Genomic DNA, 19,167 nt, shown 5'->3' with positions numbered 1-19,167 from the left:
GACCTGTATGATAGACAGGCAAAAGCAAACAGAGAGGAAAGGAACAAAATGGAGAAAAAGAAAGAAAAAAAAATCATACAAATGGACTAAAGAAGAGGTTTAAAGAATGATTAATCAAGACAATGATCTATGGCAGTGTTTTTCCAGCAATAGTGGAGCAGTGCCTGGAGCGCTCCGAATCCTGGTGATCCGACTGGCAGCACCCAGTTAAGCAGCATTCCACAGTCGCCACCTCATTTCAACACTGGGCGCAGCGTAATCCAAAAACTAATGCCAATCGTCCATCATCCGACAGTCGACAATCAAGTTTCAAAGGAGCAAAACTGTGTGCTAAGAGTGTGTGCTGTAAATTGAACGATTGGCATGACTGAATGAATGAACACAAATTGGACGGCAGTCAAGGCTTAACAAGAAGCTGATACGGTCTTGAGTATCAGTTCACCTTGTTGTTGGTGGAGCTGTGTTTCTGTGGCTGAGGGGGTGGCTCTCGACTGGGACGCTGCGGCCCGTCACTGCAGTCACTCTCGCTGTCTAAACTCAGTCTGTGAGGGGCAAACATCAAACAATTAAACCCTGTGAGGAAGTTAAAGGATTACCCAAGAATTCCAGTAAAAATCTGTCATTACTCACCCTTGTGTTGTTCCAAACCAGTATAACTTACTTTCTTCTGCAGAACACAAAATAAGTTATTCTGAATTATGTTGGTAAAAAAAATAAAAACGGTTTCGGTTCCCATTGACTTCCATAGAATGGACAACATATACCATGGAAGTCATTGGGAACCGAAACCATTTTTGCACCAACATTATTCAAATATCTTTTTTGGGTTACACATGAGAAAGAAAGTCATACAGTTTTAGAACAACACAAGGGTGAGTAAATGATGAGCAAATGCACATTTTTGGGTGGACGGTCCCGTGAAATGTAGTCATTTGGATTTAATTGTATGCAGCATTTAAAAGAAAGAATATTGAAAGAATTATTTGAAAGAATAATTGTAATACACAATAAACACTGAAAAGAAAACCCTATTCTAGCATTCATCTCACACTTCCAGCCTCGCAAAAGTAAGTCTTTCAAAGCGGCTCAGCAACACTTGAGTGAGATGAAGAATAAAGAGGCGTATGAAGTGAAGTGTTTACTCTGAGCAAACAAATCCGTTCTCCGCCTCTGCTAACATTGATTACAGGGACTTAAAGCATCTGAAAGACCTGCTTAAACAAACATTGACAAGAAAAGAAGGAGAATGACCTGGAGTCTCGACTGGGCAGGTTGTTCTTGACTGGCGTCTCTTCGCCTGAGCTGCTATCGTCATCGTCAGACTCCTCCGACTGGAGGTCCTCCACCATAGTGCGCAGCGGGCCTACAAACCAAAGACCAGAATGAGCGTTTGCAAAATATACGTGGTTTGGTTTAACTTTCAAACTGCCACTTTGTGCGGAATTTCGGTGCCACTAGCTTAACCAAACAGAATTTGAAAAATAGTGACAGTTTTCAAACAGATTTCCTTAAAACTCTTCCCATCTGCCATTGGTTAGATTACACAAATGTCTTACCCCAAACTCACACCATTAGTTAAGCCAATGTTTTGTGTCAGGCTGGCTGTTGCAAATTAAAATGGGAGCAAGCCAATGACAAATTACCCACATCACCGTTCTAAAAAAAAACCCTCATTCCTTCATTTTAAGGAAGTGCCTGTGTCTGACACATCCTTAACCCTCTCCATGGTGATCGATCAAATCAGCAGTCTGTTAACCTTGAGTTGAAGTATAGTAGGGAAATCTATTTATGGATCTGACTGCTGCTTATCAGGACACTCCCTGCAGTAAAACAGCAGATCCTACCTTGGCCTTGTTTCTGCTGTGGCTCAAAGTCTGAGTCGGAGCTAGACTCTGAGCTGGAGCTGGAATTAGACGGGCTGGAAGGTGCTGACTGCTGTGGGAAAGAGTGGACAGGATACAAATGAAAGATTATGTTTATCACAGGGGGTGGCGACCTTTTTAACATAGTGTTAGTTTAATTTGTATTATTTTCATAATACCCGATTTATTTCATAATACCGGATACATTTTATTGTGGAAAATAATTTTACATTTACAATACATTTTATTTCCAACCCGGTTTATTTTATATAAATGAATACATACATTTTATTGTGAAAAAAAAAATTCTAAATAAATTTAACAGTTAAAAAGGTTGCCATCCCCTGACTTATTTTAAACACGTTATAGTGAAAAATTCTTGATTTAAAATCCAAAACAAATCTTATAAAAAAAAAAAACTATTATCACACAAGTCTAACCTCAGATTTAGACGAGGCCTCATCATCCGAGTTGGAGTCATCGGATTCCGGAGGCTTCTTGGACTCCTTGACCTCCTGGGTCTCTGACTTGCTCTTGGCCCAGCGTCCCTTCTCTTTAGAGGCCTTCTTATCTGCATATCCCGAGGAGACTGTGGTGGAAGACGCGGTCCGGGGGGAGGTGCCGGTGAATCCCCCACTGCTGGAGTCTTTTGACCCCTCTGAACCCCCCTTCTTTGGCTTCTTGACACTAGGTTTGGGCGACTCTGCATTGGAAGGTCGTTTGCTAGGGGCTTTTCCGTCGGCCACTCCACCTCCCCCTCCACCACCCGCCGACCCAGCCCCCCCTCCTTTAGGAGACATGCCTTCCATTTTGGACTCCTTCAACGTGAGTTTGGGCTCCTTGAAAGCAGCTTTGGGCAGGACTTTGTTCTCGTCTTTCACTTTGATCTCTTTTTTCTTAGATGATGAGGATGAAGTAGAGGAAGGGTCACGGCTACTTTTGCTGCCGCCATCTCGGTCACCGTCCCCTTTGGATGTGGCCTTGCTTTCAGAGTCTTTTCGTGGCCGCTCTCGATGCTCCTTGGGCATTTTGTGGGATTTGGTCACTTTACTTCCCTCTTTACTGGGCTCCTACAGGAAACAGTGTTTGTTTTTAGTCTTTACGGTCTCAAATTCTACCTTTGGTTAGCAATGATACAAAAAAAAACAAAAAAAATCCCTATTCACCAAGTTAGATAGGAATTGGCACATACAAGGTAGTACAATATTTAATCATTAGGGCTTTTCACAAGGCGATTAACATCCGTTTATTGTTGTTCTAATACTCACTTTTAACCACTTGCAATTTAGAAAAGGGGTTGGCACCGCTTTTTACCCAGGGTTATGAAACCCTGCTCCGGAGCAAAGTTAGCACCGCTTTTGTAGAGTTAACCCCGCATTGTGGTGCAAAATGTGTGCAGTGGGAAACAATGTGCTATTAGAATGTTAAAACTAGATGCTAAGCAACCGAAAACAATTCGTGTGCCACATAATCAGATGCTTTGGGTCAAGGAAACTGTGCATTGTATATAAACAGTTGATTCAGCGTTTAATAGTAAAAGTGCCAAACGTCGACGGAAAACAAGTGAAGAATTGGAGTGAAGAATAGACCATTTCATTCATATTTTCATAGTCCGAAAAGTCCATAAAAAAAAAATAAAAAAACATATTACAGTTGGCAATGTGTAAGGAAGAAGCGCAATGCTAGAGCCTTTATGTAAACAGGTTGCATGCTGCACTCGTCCAATCAATGACAAGTGACACAGCAAATATGTAAATGAGTATGTTAACCCAGTGTTTAGGAATGTGCAGTGTGAAACGTCAGCTTGTGAAAACACAGTTTGAATTGTTAACCTCGGGTAAATGATGAGCAGTGTGAAACGTGCAAGATAACCCAGTATTCCATTTCCCTGGGGTTTAGAATGACCCAGGGTTTGCTATTTTAAGTGTGAAAAGCCCTATTATAGGTCACAAATAATCATCACAATACAGAAGTACAATTCTAAAGCAAACTTAAGCTTTGTCAGTTATCTAAGAAACATCAAGATTGTACTTAGTATTACATTCTTGTTCATTCATCTGCAAACTGAATCATTTCATATTTTATTAGTATATATATTTTAAAGAAATTAATAAGTTTATTCAGACAGCAAGGACTCATTAAAGTGATCAAATGTGACAGAAAATACATTTTTGCAAAACTTTCTATTCATCAAAGAATCCTGAAAAGGGTATGTTTATTTGTTGCTACAAAAATATTACAACTGTTTTCAACTTTGATAATAATAAGAAATATTTCTTAAACACCAAATCAGCATATGTGAATGATGGCTGGAGGATCATGTGACACTGAAGACTGGAGTAATGATGCTGAAAATTCAGCTTTACCATCACAGAAAGAAATAACATTCTTAGATATATTATTATAGAAAACAGTTATTTGGTAACAGTTTATTGTTTTATTGTTTGATAAATGCTTTAGAAATATTTTTCATTGTTAGTTCATGTTAACTAATGTATTTAACTAATGTTAACAAATGAAACCCTATTCTAATGTGTTACCAGTCATTTTAAATTGTAATACTATTTAACAATAGTACTGTTTTTACTGTATTTTTATTTTATTTAAAAATGCAGCTTTGGTGAGCATATTTAAAAATATATCTATATTTTACAAAAAGTCTCTCTGACGTTGAACAGTAGTGTACATTTACCATAGTTCTTTTTTGTACATTTACCATCATGTTCTTTATTTTTTTACATTTACGGATAATAAATATGTATAATAATTAACTGACTAGTCATTTTGATCATCCCTCATATTAATATAGCGTAATCATTCCGTAATATATTACTATCTGTCACCATTTACCATGGTACACATTGTCAGATACAACCAAACAACTGATCCTAGGGATAAAGCACAAAGTTTGACACCTTTAATAATAAAATAATCACAAAAGGGCATTAAAGCATGTCTTAACTGTGATACTATTACCCATGTGTGACCTTCCTTCACACAAAGGTCATCTGCTGTATTAATGAGGCTGTGCTGAGATTAGGACTGTTAAAGCTAATGGGGATGCTGGAAGACGTCCAACACTAGAGAATCACAGCAACTGACCCTCTTTACTGCACTAACGAAAGATGCCTCAAAGTGACCCATACAAAGCGCCAGTGCTCGGACATGATAAAGCAAAGCTCATTTAATAGAAATATGACATGTCCTACACGATGGACCCTTAATTCACACTGAAACGATCTAATCTGCTGCTTAGAAGTAAACAAAAGGAAGAATAGAGGAAAGCTGTGATCCCTTCATATCTTGACAGGTATCCGGTATTCACACATGATAAAATATTTGAGAAGAAATACAGAGGGGGTAAAAAAAGTCTATAATCAGAATTTAATTTGATTTAATTAGATTATATCTTAACATAATTTAAACTACTGTTCAAAAGTTAGGGGTCTGTTAGTTTTTTTTAAAATATTTTTGAAAGAAGACTAAAAAAATAGAGTAAAACAGTAATATTCTGCAACATTATTACAATTTAAAATAAGTTTTCTATTATTTCTATAATTTATTCCTGTGATGGCAAAGCTGAGTCTTCAGTGTCACCTGACCCTTCAGAAATCATTCTAATATGTCGATTTGGTGCTCAAAAAAACATTTCTAATAATTATCAACGTTGAAAACTGTTCAAGGGAACAGCATTTATTTGAAATAGAAATCTTTTGTAAAATTGTAAATGTCTTTACTGTCACTTTTGATCAATTTAATGCATCCTTGCTGAATAAAAGTATTAATTTCTTTAAAAGAAATCTTACTAACCCCAAACTTTTGAACAGCAGCATAATTTTAATGTAATGTAGTTGTTATATATATATATATATAAATAAATTACATTACATTACAGTATTTTCTGTAAAAAAAAAACAAACAAAAAAAAAAACTAAATCCTTCAATATTTATTTCCAAGTTTAATACTGATTTTCTATTTGATCTCAGAATTGTGAATTGTGGACCCCAATAAAAAAAAAGAAAGAGATTATGGCGTATTTTTAAAATAATTTTTCAGACCTTTGATCCTTGTGAGGTCTTGCTCTTCTTAGGGTCAGAAAAGGCAGAAAGTGGGATGGTTGGAAGCATGGGGTAATCTGGGCTGGGTTTCGGGACTACTTCTGCTCCCTCTGGGACCACCATGATCTGAATGAGAAATTAGAGCACATACACCAAAAATGTACAGTTTTCCTTAATAAGCTGTGCTAGATATAATCAGGAGAAAAAAAAAATCCCATAATGCACCACTCACCCCTCCAGCCTTGACCAGCTTGCGACGGAAGTCCCGGGTGGGGTTATTAAAGGTGAGTTTCTCACAGCGCAGGTGATTGACAGGCGGGTTACCCTCCAGGTTGAGGAAGAGGTCGTAATTGAAGCACACCTTCTTTGGCTCCTCCTGTGTGAATGGCAATATTCATAGATTCCATAAAATAATTTCATATTAAAAGCGCAGTAAGTGATTTCTGAGAAACACTGTTGATATCTGAAATCAAGACAAACAAACACAAACCCTTCATCACTCCGATCCCAAAATGCACAAACATGCAATGCAAGAGCAGATGTCTCCTCATCACATCTGAAGCAAAGCAAAATAATGCTTCACGAAAAATAGCGAAGATGACGAACGAATAAGGAAGAACAAAAAAACAAAAACAAAAAAACTGTACATACAGTTGTATATCCAAGCAAGAGTGACCAGCAGCTCCAGACAATCAATGACACTCAAACCTGTCCTAGGCTGTTACTATAGCTAACATTACAACAACAGCATATCTTGGCTTTATGAAACTTAGCAAAACCAATGATGAGCCAAAAACACAACCTCTGCGTCGGTTTCAGGCCTTCCCACTCTCCCAGAGCTGGAAAGTTTTTCTAATATTAACAAGTGTCCTAAAGCTCTTGCCTTATCATAACCCTTCTTTTACCAGTGATATTCCTCTGACCTTTTCTCTTTAGTAATCCCTCTCAGCAATCTCTCTTTCTTCAAGTCTTCCTCTAGCTCACTCTCTCTCCCGGATGAGTGGACACGCCCTCTACTGCTGATTGGCTACAATAGTGTTGTGGTGCTCTGTCTGATCCACTTTAAACAGCGTTTCTCAGAAATCGCTTACTGCGCCTTTAATGAGCAACTCAAGCACTGAAGTGAGTCAACAGAGCAGCAACTGGAGTGATTCTCAGACTTCTTTCATGGGGGGCTCAGCCAGTGCTTCATTCACTATTCAAAAGCAAAACCTCAGCAAAGATCAGAATTGAACATACTCCAACTCAATCTTTTTATCTCTGTCCCTCAGCATGCAGAAATCTATGAGTTGCTGAAAAACAGCTCAGGAAAATAGGACTCTCTGAAGGCTGGGGATGTTTTTCAGACAAGATACGACAGATACGGTTGCTTATCACAAGCCCGTGAGTCAGCGGGTGGGTTTGGAAAAAAGAGTGTAATTGTTTCGCATTATGCCAGTTAGCTCATAAGGAAAATCACTCTATGGTGCCAGCTTAATGTCAGTGAGGGGAAGTTCACAAATGACAAGACAGAGAAAGAGAAGCTGATGCTCTGATGAATCACAGAGTGAGAGAGGGATGTGTGCAGATTGAAAATGAAAAAAAATAACAATAAAAACCATAGAACAAGAGACAACAGCAAAAGAGGACAGGGGAGTTACAGGAAGAGACTCAGATACCTCACCTTGTTTTTGAAATAGACCTCTATGGGCATCAGAAATCCAGCATAACCAGACTCCTCAACCTTATATGGGGGCTCCTTACACACTGACATTAAAATGAAAACATGAATTATTTAACTGATAATTGCTGCATATACTGTATAGTTATACATTAAAATAAAAGCTTTATAACAATGACATTTTTAATGTTTTTTCTTTAGTCTCTAATGCTCACCAAGGCTAAATTTATTCAATCAAAAATACAGTAAAAGAATCTGACTATGCAGAAAACACAGTTCATTCATTTTTATTAAAATGACCTAACTGGACACTCCAGGAATGTTACCAAGCAGCATCTGCATGACCCAATTAATATTCACACACTATAAAATTAATTTTGCAAACAAATCTTGGAATCTGTGTTTTGAACCAACTAGCAGAAATGCAGTCTGAAACAACTGGTTTTATATTATCAACAAAATAATATCACATAAATGGTACATATTAAAAATATCCCTTATCAAGTAATGTGTATAAAACAAGGTTATCTTAGACTAGCACTGTTAGTCCAAGACATGTGACACCTGGAAAGTGAAATGGGTTGATGTTTAATCCACTGGCAATAGTTTCATTTCACCAGTCATCCGAGGCTACTTATTTGTTACCTAAAGTATTGATTTAGTATCAGCAACGGAATACTAGACGCTGCTATTGTACAAAGCCAAAATTGATACTGATCCAACCCTAACCTCAAAAATTGAAAAAAGAAGCATGCTGCTCTTCAGGATGTGTAACATGTCATGTGGCTCTCACATGCTGTTTTTGAAGATTGAACTGCGAGTTGTGGTGCAATATCTGATTTGTGAAATTTACCCCTCTTGGGTTTAGGAAAGCTCTCGTGCAGCCGGAAGACGACTTTATCCACAAAGTGCTGAATGTCGCTGTTCTCGGGGCCTCGCACGAACACCATCCAGTCATGGGTGAAGCCCTCTGATGTCACCTTCTTCCTCAGCTGGGCCCGGTGACCCAACTCAAGCTTTACCTGAACCGTGCACTGCAAACACAGAAACACATATTAATGAAATGCTTCAATAAAGCTGAGGTCAGTTGAAGTTCAGTAGAGAAGACCAGCGGCATATGCACAGTTGCGCGCGCACATTTACCCAAATTTTCTTTGTGGAAGACTGTTTTAATTGAGTGAATTCATATAGCTGAAAACTGTTATTGATAGCAGAGAAGAGTTACTAATAAAAGGCCTCTAGACACCAAAATCGGAGTAAGAATACCTTTCATTCACATGCTCAAGCTAATCATCTGTATCATCGACTGGTTCTGCCAAATGGCCAGAAAAAGCCATCAAGGGAATTCCTTTTGAAAAGCAGCCAGGAAAAATGAGCATTGCCCACATAAGGTGGAGACGAGCCAGACTGGGTTCAGGTGCCCATGATGCTCAGCAGCTGCTGTTGACTCGAGCCCCTGAACTCGTGGAGATTTAAGAACCGGGACAGACAATAAGATCAATTACAGACACGCTTCTTTCTTTTTTTTACTTTCCTGAAAAGCAAGCATAAAGCCCGGGACACACCAAGCCGGCGCCAAAGAACTAGCGGCGACGAAAGCTGACTGTGTTGTCGCTAGGGATGTCAATTTACCCAAATTCCCATGATCGATAGTCGATAAACTTTTAGCATCCCTAGATGTCATCTCACGTCGGCTGCGTTTCGGCCAAAAACCTGTGCTTGAACACACCAAAAGGATTAAAGGCGACTGCGTTCTGAACCTGCGTGCAAGTTAATATGTCTATATCAGCAGGAATCAATAGTCTATTTTCATCATTCAAAAAGGGAAACCAAAGAGTTCTCTCTCTCACCGACGACATCCGACTAGAAGCAGACCGACGCTCAAAACCAGCCCGACAGTCGGCTTGATGTGTCCCGGGCCAGCCTTATGAGGAAAATCTTATTGGCTGCCGTCTGGCCTTTCACCATAAAGCCCTGCGTTGGCTGACACTTCCACTTCCTTCAGCCAAAACCTGCCAGCCAGTCCGAGACGCTGCCAAGCATCAGAATAACCCCTGTGAGTCCATCTCTCATTCACTCACCCACAAGCCCCAGCCGTGTCACATATAGACAGACAGTGATACAAAAGCCTGGCTACCCTCAACGGCAAGAAACACTGCTCTTTTTCCAGAACTTGTCATGTGTAATTTCATCACAGCAACTTGCCTTGTAACGATTACAAACGCTACCTACATAAAAGCTGTTAAACTCCGCCTGAGAGGAACATGACCATCCGAATATGAACACAATATGGGACAGTACACAATAAGAGATTCAACACATGACCACACTAATCCCAAGGGGGGTAAAAAAGATCAAAAGACATTTTTGAAAAGAGTAGATTAAACAGGTAAACACCACTGGCTCCTGGTCTCACAAATCCCCAGCAGAGACACACAGAGACATCCCTTTTTGTTATAAGATGCGAAATAGACACAAAAGTGACAGACTGGTTTCATCTCAGGTCAGTGCTATGATACAGATTATCAGTCAAGCACAGAAAAAACAACAAGCAGGTCACGTGCGAAGCCAATAGGCAAATGACAAAACAACAAGTCTCAGAAGAGTCGCTGCAATGTTATTGTCAAAGGCTAGAAAACATGCATGAATGAAAAGTGGAGGGACACAACAGAAGTTTACAACTTGCCTTTCTAAAAGCACACTGAATAAAAATAGGTTAGGCTTTTTGTTTTGAGATTTGCTTTCATGCGCAAGTATCAAGCTCATGTACCTGCAATAAGTAAAGCAGTACAAACAATACATCCGACTGATAATGGATGTAATAGCTGGATAAACAGCTCATTAATATTAAGCAGTAATGCTTAATAAGCAAAAAAAAATATGATTTTTTCTACATTAAGAGTTTATTATGACAGTACTAACATCATGCTAGTTCATTTAAAAATAAAACAAAACAGTATAATGTAATAAGTCAAACTGCCAAATAAAAATACCACTACAATTAGGCTACTGGCACTGCTATTGCATTAAAAACTGCTCATTAACATGAAGCAGAAAAAGTAATATGATTTTCTTTCTACACAGAGCCAGCTTTATTATTTTGGAATGGGACACATTCAACGTTAATAATAATAATAAAAATAGAAAAAGTTTATTTAAAAAATAATTGAGTTGCAGCAAGAGCAATTAACCTACTGCAGATCACAGACACAAGGCAGAGAACATGTAAAAATAGCCAGGATGTTATGGCAATGATATTCATCTACTACAGCATATGATCACTCCTGGTGCTGCTCATAAATCATATTGCATAAAAGGGCAATTAATTAGCCTCGGAAAGAGACAGATTCCCGCTTCAGGGACCCCAACCCTCAGAGCAAACCTGTGCAATGCCCTCAGCCTTCAGTGTGCGTGCTCTGTCAGGAACACTAATACATGGAAATGCATGTTCCTCATTTCCTCTAATAAAAGCCGCAGACTGTAGTGACTCCCGGACTAGAGAAGCACAGGACAAAAACACTCTCCTTTGTGTTTCTGCTGGTACATGCACTGCAAAAGCTGGCGCACGCATCCAGCCCTTCAGGCTGAGCTGATGTCCCCAAATACCGATGTAGCTTTAATATGCGTGGCCAGCTCGAGTCAGATAGCTGAGAGGAGGGAGAGAGGAGGGAGGGGGGTTATATGGGTCCGATCCGCTGCTTTCACGAGCCCCAAGTGTCCACATTCAGTTGCAATGGTGGATTTCTCTAAGCGCGCGCTTACAAAAGTTGACTTCACTCCATGCAACAGCAAAAGCGTTTCATACTCTACCTGATTCTCCATAGTTCACCGGCCTGATAAAGGTCCTGTTTAATTACAGAAGGCTTTTGAGCGGCTGCTCCCGACTCCTCATTGTGTGTCAATTCCAGCCCAAAACCGGAAACTAGACGGTTCCCCTCCCCTCTCCGGACCTCTGGCATGCACCCAAAACAGAAAGCGTTTGTGACCAATCATATGCCGCCCAGGGTGAGCTTGGCACCGCCCAGCCAATCGTGAAACGCGGTGGGCGGGACTTCCCACGGACTGCCTGTACGGGTAGGTAATAATTAGAGATTAGCCGAACCGATGGGATGTTTTTATTTTTGCAGTCTACAGCGCTACATAACGTGCTGATATTTTTTCCTGAATGATTTTTAATTTCGTATTTGAAAACAATGCATGGTACAACACACAGTTGTGTTGTGATTGGTTGTGTTTAATTATTGGATTACAAGAAATACTTAATGCTTAGTGAATGATTTCACTTGCCATTTGAAGGGATTCATTTAATATATGAGAGACTGGGTTGTCATACTTTTTACTATAGTAAATATTTTGCAGGTTTTCTCTTCTTCTGTATGAGCACTATTAAGGTCTAAGGCAGGCTACAACACCGGGGAAAATACAGTTCATTAAACACACGTTTTCACACTATATGGGGTAAGTTGTCACAATGGAATCTGGCCTGTTATAGGCTTTTCAGCTAAATTTAAACAGTAAACAAACATAAAATGTTGTGATAGGCTTATTAGAATTTTAGTTTGGAGGACATAATTCACGAAAAAGTATTATTACTCCTTTAAAATCTTAAAAAGAACCACTTGTCAAACTTAAAATCATAACTTTCCAGATCTTTGTATTTGAGCAGAAGGTACAGTAGTGATGCAGTTCATAAAGCAGCTCAACTGCTCTACACCTATGATGTACACTTGATGGCGCTGTGTCAGGAAGAGAACAGAGGCTGTGCTATTTGGGTGAAGTATCCATAACCTGGAGTTGACCCCATTTTCTTCGTTTTCTACGTGAGGCACGCAACAAGCAGCATCGTTGTAAGTTTTGTCTCTTGCAAGTTTTTGACTTTTATTTTAGTGTATCTCATGGTGCTTCTTTGAAATACTTTTAAATTACAACAACCCCTTAAATGAATGATCTCACATCATATGCATATCCCAGCATTCATAATTTATATAAAAAATATCCATATATCATTAATGTCACATCAGTTTTTTCCACAGTGACAACGGTACATCATCAATATACACAATACCATACACTAAGGTGGAGTTTAAGAGTTAGCACACAATATATATATAATACAGTACAGTATAATAAATCCCACACCAGTTATTACATTAGTAAACATTTGTTTGCACCATTTGCTGAGAGAAAATCATTCAGATCTCACATAGAACAGGCGGCTTGACTTTTCCTCCTCTGATCAGACTAATAATATAACTTATTTACATTTTAATCATTCAAGTTTCACCCATGAATCAAGTAGTTGATTATGGCAAATATTCTCAGTGACTACTTGTCTTAAAAATAGAAGCCTTTGTTTCATATTAAGTAAATCAAGTAAAATACAGATTGTTTTGTACATACAAATCATTGTCATTCAATCTTGTCAAAACAGTGCAAATACTCATTTTCACATAACAACAGCACATTGTTTGTAAAGATGAGAATACAAAGTCACTTTCATTAGACATTTACACACAAATACTTCAGATTCAAGTTCTGTGAGAAATGAGGAGAAAGTGCCTGAAACCTCAACCATTTCAACACAATATGCAGCATGTGTGTTCATATAACAAGTATCTCATCAGTGTTATAACATATGGAGTCTCAGGGTATTGATCTAGGATCAGCTCCTTCCAGTCCTTATAAATGTATTCACCAAGATTTGAAGGGTAAAGGCTGGCGCTACACCAAGCAGCTTTAAAAATGAGATTGCATCTGTTCATCTTGTTGTGCCTGCTAGCATCTTTTCCGGGTCTTTGTGTTTCCTTTGAGGACTATGTAAGGCAGTCCAATGGCCCACTTATCCTGTGGCCAGTACTTCAGGTCAGGGAGGGAATAAGGGATCTCTAGACTAGCATCCATGTAAGCGACCAAAGTGGTACCGTAAGCCGTGGCCACCACAATCAGAATGTGCCTGAACAGAGAGGAGAAAAATAAACTAGATTAGCATGACAGTCTGAAAGTCTGGACAATGTGGCTTAACCCTGTAAAGCCTGACATATGAAATAATAGTCCGAAGAATCTACTCTTTAAAAATAGAAGAGTTTATCGAACCGTTAGACAAAATGTTAAATATCTAAAATATTTTTTGTTGTGTATCATATTGATACATCAGGCTTGTATGGCTCATATAGTCTTATATATGAGAATGTGGAACTCACACTCAAAATAAATAAAACACCTCAATTTTATTCAGAGGCACAATCTGAGCAAATATTGCTGATCCTGTATTTAAATGACCAAAAATTAAGATAAAATTCTGATTGCTTGTAATGTAAATGAATTGAGATCTTTATAACACAGACTGCAGTAGTGGCCTAAGGTGAATTTTATATATTTCATTTTTTAAATATTTTTAATATGAGGGAAGAACAAAACACTAAACTTGGTTAAGGACTTCACTATGCAATGAAAAAAATGAAGGAAAACCAACAACAAAAAGCTCACAGGAAAAAAACATACATTGACTACAACGTAATCAGCTATTAATATTTTCTAGGTTCTCTCTTGTTTTTGCATGTGTTCATAATTTCTTTGACAGCCTGGCCAAATATTATGTCTGCATGTTTCATGTTTGTTTTTTTAATTTAATTTAAATTATGTCTGCACAATTTGGCACGTGTCATGTCAAATCTTTAACAAATATTTATTAATAATAGAGTAAAGGGTGAAGATGTAAATTTTCCTAGGCCGGACATCACTTTTGGCCACTACTGTTCTTATTTAAAATGCATATAAATATTTATTGTGGGTGGCAAAACATCTAAATCAATGCAATACAATGATAATTGAAAGACTGAGTACACAAAGCCTATTTTTTAAAACATGGTGTATGGATAATCATGTCGCTTCAGTCCGGTAACTGTTCATCTTTAAATATTACTAACAATATAAAAGCTATTCTTACATCAGTAAAGATTTCACAGCAAAAAGACTTGTGTACCACATCCTCAAAGTGGACATTTCTACAATTGTACTAAAAGGCCTTTTACTTGCTAAAAAAGTATAGACGACATAAAGAACAGTTTTATCAGCAAAGTTTTGATCGTGTTCATAATCTTCAAGATTTGTGTATTTATTATGATTCAGTAGGATTTTATAGGGTTAAAATGTGCTCAACACAAGGCAGAATAGCATGGCTCACTCACCAGATACCGTGCAGATAACAGAAGTTCAGTTTCTGCCAGAAGCTGCATCCGAAGCGATCGCTAATCCAGCAGGAAATGGCCAGAACCCACAGGCCAGTGAATGCCCAGGCCAGACGCAGCACTCGCTCATCTGTGCAACTGTTTGACAAAGAGATCAGTTGAAAACAAGCAAGATAGCAAAACATCTAGCATATTAGCATTTATAGTCTCAATGTGGACAAATAGTGACTATTAGAACATCTGTAAAAAGCTTGAAGTGATAAATGCACATCCTTTACCTCCTTAACTCCATAAACACAGAGTAGAGGATATGGATGCCAAAGCAGTTGAGAGCGTAGGCATTGGCTGTAGGTTTGACAAAAGAGGACAGAGTGCTTATGACAGTGATGATCAGGACCATGCGAGAGAACGTTCTCCTGAGGAACAGCAAAACAGAGAAAGAGAGACCACACTTTAGACTGCACACTTTAAATATTAATATAAGGGTGGTTGGACCCTTACTGAGAAAGCTGTGGAAACCATCTCTCCCACAGTGAGATCAGAATATGATGCTGCAGGTTCAAACGGGGTTGCTGTTACACAAACTGAAGACTGTTAATGGATCCTTTAATTGCTCCTGTTTTTACAGAACTGCAGATCTTTTGCACCATGCCATTAGAAAGGTCTGTTTCTATGTAATGGCATGGTACGGACCATGTACAGGGAAAAAATTGAATTGTTACCTGTCTTTAACAAAAGATGGGAAGTGTCTGCGTGGGAACCACAGGGAGTAGCCAATAGCCAAAACCCACAGGATGGACAGTTCGTCCAGCATCTGGCCCATATAACTCAGGGTCATGTGAAAATACATGGAGAAAATACCTGAAGGTAGAGAGAGAGAGAAACAGACCATAGAGTGAGAAGGACATCAAGGAAGGAGAAATACGCTTTATTCTGGAATCAACTCCCACACTTCATTTTTCTTGTCAAATGTCCCTTTTCTCTTGGAAATCTGTCACGTAATGGAAGCAAAATGGGATGTGAATACAAGCAATTTTAACATGAATTTCTATTAGCCATTTCTTGTGTATTCATTTGCATGTAAACATTTTGTTGCATTTCCAGTTCATATAAATCACACTTGTTGGCTTATTTTTCCACAAAATCAAAGTGACATTTCATTCATTCATTTATTTGAATGAAATATAATATATTGATTTGGCTATTGAACAATGCTGCCCCCTAAAGGATTGTTAATGTCACAATTCCAGCCCCCTTTAGATTCGACTTTTCACACTTACCTACAAAGACCATCATGATCCAGACCAGATGCACAGCCAGGTTTCTTTCCTTGGCATACGGGTGCATCAGGTAGAGCATTATGGGTGAGATCACAAAGAAGATGAAACTGCTCATCTGAAGGAGGAACAAACGCTGAATCAGACATACTCAAGCTCAAATCCTATCCCAATGTGCTCCCAAACTGGTTTTGTAGCAGTCACATTGACTTTTACACATTTTGTATTAGTATGTAACTGAGGTAGAACCATGAATAAAACCTGAATGGGCTGAACTGAACAGGATTCTGTCTCTGTTGTGCACATGAGAGGTGTAACATTGTGCCTGAGTCACTGGATGCAGATGTATCATTATTGTGGGTGTAGTAATTAGTGTAGTTAGCAATGCCTCGAATAGGATTCCTCTAGTGCTAATGTCTGAATTGAGAATGATTCACATTCACTAATGTGTGATTTGTAGCTCGTATGTTATGCTCATACCGTGTTGAAATACTCCACAACATTCTCTGAATGTTTATAGTTGTCTTCACACCAATCCACTTCAGAGCTTTCGTAGGAAAACACACCTGCCATTGTGTCAAAGGACGGGAATGACGGGATTTCTGAGAGAAAGAGAAACTGATTTATTATTCGCTGTAATAACGATACGTCAAAAATGCTATGGCTTACTCTGTGTTGAAGAACAAAACACTTGCCATGGTGCTAAAGCTTGTTGTCTTTACACAGAGTGTTCCAGACAGTGACAGAACGGAGACACTGAACAAAAGCAAATCTCTGCCTTTTTGGTGTCTCTAGTAGATATGATACAAAAGTTTTATTTAAAGGATAAGGAGCTGTTCACACAAACACGCTCCACAGCTATGTTTTTCCCCCCACTGTTTTCAATGTAAACATATGGGGCCTCCTGTAGCCTACATAGATTTGTTAGATTCTGCGTATGCACTACATTTTTTAGATTTATAAAACCAGAACCTGCACAAAATGACCATGTAATTTGAGCAAACTCCATTAATGAGTGTGAGATATTTAATCTAAATGTGTATATCAAAATTAAGCTTTTATTCATTCTGTGTATACTTCATTTGCTCACTCTAGTAAAAGAGAGCGTATTCTACGCATATTGCGCACAAAATAGGCTATTTACGCTAAGTGTTTTATTTATTTATTTTTATAAATCCCGATATGTGCGTAGGAAATTGCGTACGCAATATACATCAGGCACCAGGTGACCTTTTCTGAGCTGACAAAGTTTCCAGACAGCCAATGTCATAAACTGAAGTGGTCAGTTTCCATAGAATTTATCTCTTTGTTGATTTGAATTTTACTGCAGTCAGACAATGTTTAACTGTGATGACGATCACATTGTTTTAAACCAATAACTTTTTTTAAACAGATCATAATGCACACGTACATATCCAGCACTAAATGTAGTTAAAATATGATTTCAGCCTGTTGGTTTTGTGATATTGATACAGCTACATCCTCTCATTACCCCGCAGAGCACACGGACCGTCGAGCTGGGAAAAGTGAATCCTCTGGATAATAAATTAATTGGTAGGGGAGCGCGGCACAGACTTGAGAAAGCACACAAACACTACAATAACCGAAACGCTGATGATGAACATGCATCTAATCTCTGTCAAATCAACACCAAACGACCGTAGCCAACTCTTAAATAAAAAGAAACAAACAAACTATCTTACCTCACAAAAACGCATCCACAGCCGCGCGCTCTGTGTGTCAGGTTTAAGTAGGGGAAAAATGTCCCCGATCCTGTTACGCGGGTCTCGCGCTGTGACATCACCTCGAGGGTTCAAGTGAAACCGAGCAAACCGAGCAAACAGTGGCAACGGCAGTATTCATTGTGCCATTGTATCGTGAACCTGTATCGTGAACAGACCTGAAACGCGCCGTTTTACATGACAACGGCCGGCTTGGCACGCGCCCGCCTCCGGCACGAGCTGAGGTCAGTTGCATCTCACCTGTCAAATCTTTGACGCCCTTCAACATCCCATAAACCGCAAAATATGTCAAATATTCACCAACATTCAAATTCTATAAAAGGAATGTCGTGGCCTCACACAGCACCTCCTTTACATAAGTTTACATATAGTTGCTTTCAGGTTACTTTTTGGGGGGGGGGAGACAATGATTTATTGCAAATTTATAGTAGGCTACAAGTATTTTATCTACATTAGTTTATTTAACTTATTCCTGTAAGTGGCAATTATACACATAATACATTCTATGGGGTTGGATTAGGCTATACATAGTCTATTGATAATTGTGTGTTAATAAATATGACTATATTTTTGTAAATATTAGTTAAATGTGTGCCAGCCAGAGACAGTGTACTATCTGTTGGGCCTAGTTTTCCCCATGGTTTCTACCTCATCCTATCTTCGGGAGTTTTTCCATGATGCCACTGTCCCCATTGGCTCGTTCACTGGGGGTTTGTGAGGCTATATTTTCTCAAAGCTGCATTAGAACAATGTGTATTGTGCAAAGGGCTATACAAATAAATTGAATGTAATTAAATTGAACATACACAATCACCAGGAAGAACACTAAACGTGATTAAAAACAAGCAAAGATCATTTACTGTCATCGAATGTAAAAAAAAACCCAACAAAAAAACAACAACACAGAAAGCTTATCAAGCTGTTCAATGAGATTCGCTATTAATCATTTTAAAGCAGTTACAATAACTGCCATGTATTTAGGTAACTACGGTAAATTTATGTTGACCTGTACATTATATAAAATCTCAGATTACCCAAAAAAGTACAAAAATATTAAAAGAAACATCAGCCTTTAACCCATTGGCTACATACATATATTTGAAGGTGTACTAAGACAGCTGCAGTTACCCTGCATCAACATTAAGATCTCATGCAAATATCCAGGCTTAATACTGTATTTGTTTGTTTTTTACACTCAGCAACATGCTGGATTTTGCATACATAATTAGCAAAATGAGGACTGACTCTCATATTCTCTCTTGTTGTAGTGTCTCCATGCACCTGTTAGGGAGAGAACTTTCAGGCTGAACTCACCTGCTCAACCAGTCCTCCCCACCCACCTGCATAAAAAAAAATGTTTTTTATGTCATCCACTTGCCT

General features: G+C 38.6%; 2 protein-coding genes across 4 annotated transcripts in view; both read right to left on the bottom strand.

The window, feature by feature from the left end:
* Nucleotides 1-11,546, bottom strand: part of mllt1a (MLLT1 super elongation complex subunit a) — a 14,690-nt gene extending 3,144 nt beyond the window's left edge. For both annotated transcript variants that reach the window (XM_084087535.1, XM_084087536.1), the window contains exons 1-10: nt 11,392-11,546; nt 8,435-8,615; nt 7,585-7,667; nt 6,154-6,297; nt 5,922-6,047; nt 2,303-2,932; nt 1,845-1,935; nt 1,252-1,363; nt 443-542; nt 1-3 (exon numbers count right to left, since the gene is read on the bottom strand). The exon at nt 1-3 is cut by the window's left edge. In XM_084087535.1, coding sequence (XP_083943661.1) covers nt 1-3; nt 443-542; nt 1,252-1,363; nt 1,845-1,935; nt 2,303-2,932; nt 5,922-6,047; nt 6,154-6,297; nt 7,585-7,667; nt 8,435-8,615; nt 11,392-11,403 — 1,482 coding nt within the window. In that variant the 5' untranslated portion in view covers nt 11,404-11,546. The remainder of the gene's footprint in view (nt 4-442; nt 543-1,251; nt 1,364-1,844; nt 1,936-2,302; nt 2,933-5,921; nt 6,048-6,153; nt 6,298-7,584; nt 7,668-8,434; nt 8,616-11,391) is intronic.
* Nucleotides 11,547-12,546: 1,000 nt separating this feature from the next.
* acer1 (alkaline ceramidase 1) lies at nt 12,547-19,127 on the bottom strand. Of its 2 annotated transcripts, none has more exons than XM_084087558.1 (7): nt 19,102-19,127; nt 16,526-16,647; nt 16,049-16,163; nt 15,491-15,629; nt 15,047-15,184; nt 14,769-14,906; nt 12,547-13,534 (listed from the first exon to the last, which is right to left on the bottom strand). In XM_084087558.1, the coding sequence occupies exons 2-7, from the start codon at nt 16,616-16,618 to the stop codon at nt 13,357-13,359; spliced, it is 801 nt and encodes a 266-aa protein (XP_083943684.1). In that variant the 5' UTR covers nt 16,619-16,647; nt 19,102-19,127; the 3' UTR covers nt 12,547-13,356. The 2 variants fall into 2 exon arrangements, with proteins under 2 accessions (XP_083943684.1, XP_083943683.1); XM_084087557.1 differs by lacking the exon at nt 19,102-19,127 and adding an exon at nt 17,749-18,023.
* Between the last annotated feature and the right edge of the window lie 40 nt (nt 19,128-19,167).

Source organism: Abramis brama (assembly GCF_963993115.1).
Source record: "Abramis brama genome assembly, chromosome: 16".
NCBI lineage: Eukaryota > Metazoa > Chordata > Actinopteri > Cypriniformes > Leuciscidae > Abramis > Abramis brama.
The sequence above is the reverse complement of the archived record's forward strand: the minus strand, read 5'-3'. Positions and strand labels throughout refer to the sequence as shown.

What these genes read in the sequence shown, in the direction of transcription:
- acer1 (XM_084087558.1), bottom strand. Translation starts at nt 16,618, where the DNA reads ATGGCAGGTGTGTTTTCCTACGAAAGCTCTGAAGTGGATTGGTGTGAA. An exon ending in TTGTGGAGTATTTCAACACG is followed by an intron (nt 16,164 to 16,525) that starts GTATGAGCATAA and finishes TTCCTCCTTCAG; the next exon opens with ATGAGCAGTTTCATCTTCTT. An exon ending in CCATCTTTTGTTAAAGACAG is followed by an intron (nt 15,185 to 15,490) that starts GTAACAATTCAA and finishes GCTGTTCCTCAG; the next exon opens with GAGAACGTTCTCTCGCATGG.